Below are 2135 nucleotides of genomic sequence, written 5' to 3' on the forward strand. Positions count from 1 at the left end.
GCCTTTGCCGAAGGCGACACGTGGGTCGTCGCTGGCCATCTTCTCTGGACAGCGGCCAGCGCAGCAAGCCTTACTACACCCTCCGTTATTCTCAGGCGCACGGTTAACGGCGCGCCTCACTGAAGCATCTGTGCCCCTCCTTCCCTCCCCGAAGGCTACTTTCCCACCCGCGAGTCCCCTTAGCGTTCAAGCAACTTGGCATCGATGCAGGACGCACGAGCAAAGATACTTTCATTAAAAGCCCTTGACCTGACAGGGCCCTGATCACATCTTCAAAAGCAAGCTAATCCCCAGACAGACGAGAGGAGGCGGCGGCCATCCCAGGACACCCTGGGAGCAAGCCCGACCTGTGGGTCCGCGATTCAGCCGAGGCCTCGCCCTGCCTCCGAGCCACTCACCTGCTTCAGGAGGAAGAGCGAGAGAACCGCGCACAGCGTGAAGAATCCTGCCACCACCATCATGATAACAGCCACGGCCAGGTTCCAATGCAGCTCGGACAGCGCCGCAATCCATCCGCTGCAAGACAGAGGGGAGCGGGGCGAGCTCAGCGCGCGTTCGGTTCACAGAATGAGGTGGAGCAGAGGGAGAAGAGGCACCGACGGCCGCACGAGAGCATCTGGGGGAAGGTTACAGGGAAGCGCAAACCCAGACATAACGGCTGTGGAAACAGGGACCCGGAGCTCATCCAGGCACTCGTTCGGGGGCCAGAATTTCCATTACCATTTTCAGAAGCAGTCTACCTCTACGCAAGAGAATCCCGCTTGCCCCACCCGCGTTACAGCCCCGGCCCCCGGAGCACCCCCCTTAAGCAGCTATCGGTACCCTTGGCGCCGTCACAGATCAAGTCACTTCCACGAGCACCTTCTGAAAGTTCAGCCAAGCAGCGCAGAGGCAGGCTGCTACGCCTGCACGGGAAGAGATCAGATCTGGAGCCTAGCCCTACGTGTCACCGTGACAGCTCTGCGTGGCCAGGGATGTTAAGCGTTGGGAGAGGGAGAAAAGGGAAGGAAGGGATGAAGTAAAGAGCTACAGAAAGGAGGACACTGGCAGCTGTTGAAGTGAAGGGGCAGGGAGGATGCTGGGAGTTATCAGTGCTCGGCTGTGGGCGAAAATACCAAGATTGCCTCACTCAAAGCACCCTCCTGGCTGCTGGAGAAAGGAATCCCTCCAACTGCTAAACCAAGCAAGTCGTGTGCCGCCAGGGGAGAGGGAGTCAAGTGAGCCGAACCGTCCCATCGGATGTGCTGCACAACTTCTTGCTCGTTACAAGGAGGCGGAAAGGCGCACCGTGCGCTACGGCCAAAAATAAACGCGCCGTCTGGCTTGAGGAGACACAGCAGAAAGCTCAACGCGTGCTCTCCAAAGTCAGACTGAGAACGGAGTGCCCCCTCCCAGTCCCCCACGACTAAGGCAGCACCAGCTAGCAGGGGAGGGAGCACGAGGACAGCTTTGCCCATGAGCCGTTCTGCAGGCAGCGGGCAAAAATAGACAGCAGTTTCACCGCGCTCATCACCTGAAGGCTCCCCCTCAGGAGAAAAACCACTAGCTGTTAAACCTTCTCACTGTTCACAGTAACTCGGGAATCCGATCCGCGGCCAGCCAGCGCAGCAAGGCGAAAAGAAAGCTACTGCTCTCACTGCAGGGGACGACTGCTGACAAGGGGCCTGCTGGACCCACTCCAGAAGCCCAGACTCACCCTTCTGTGCAATGCCATCAAGAAAGGGCGAGGGTAAAACCCTCTCTGCCTATTTTTTGAAGCACAGCCCACCGACAACACACTCGAGAGAAATTCAGGAAGAGTTTGGGGACAGGATCGGGCTGCTAGCAGCAGCGCGGAGTTCAGCCGTATCCAGACTCCGGGTGAGAGATCACTCAGCCCCCCACGCTACAGCCTCTATCAGGGAAGGCTCCCTTTTAACACAAGGCAGATGCGGTCAACACTAGAGGCTCAGCATCGAGAAGGGATAAGTATTACACGTATTACGTGAGGGGGGAGGCGGCAGAGGAGGTGTAGAAGATTCCATGTACTCCTTTCAGCGCTGGCTGGCAGCGGCAGCGGAAAAGGTGCATGCCTTTGCTGGGACTAGGACGGGAAGAGCGGAGGAGAGGGGCAGGGCGGGTGGGGGCCCCGCCAG

The 2135-nt window shown here is 58.7% G+C and overlaps 1 protein-coding gene across 1 annotated transcript in view; it reads right to left on the reverse strand.

Annotated features, from left to right (window-relative positions):
- The window catches only part of SCAMP2 (secretory carrier membrane protein 2), a 17925-nt gene that overhangs the window by 6723 nt on the left and 9067 nt on the right, over positions 1–2135 (reverse strand). Inside the window, exons 8-9 of the mRNA XM_009334145.1 lie at positions 609–616; positions 399–516 (exon numbers count right to left, since the gene is read on the reverse strand). Of these exons, the coding sequence (XP_009332420.1) occupies positions 399–516; positions 609–616 (126 nt within the window). The remainder of the gene's footprint in view (positions 1–398; positions 517–608; positions 617–2135) is intronic.

This window comes from Pygoscelis adeliae, unplaced genomic scaffold, assembly GCF_000699105.1.
Source record: "Pygoscelis adeliae isolate BGI_AS28 unplaced genomic scaffold, ASM69910v1 Scaffold861, whole genome shotgun sequence".
NCBI lineage: Eukaryota > Metazoa > Chordata > Aves > Sphenisciformes > Spheniscidae > Pygoscelis > Pygoscelis adeliae.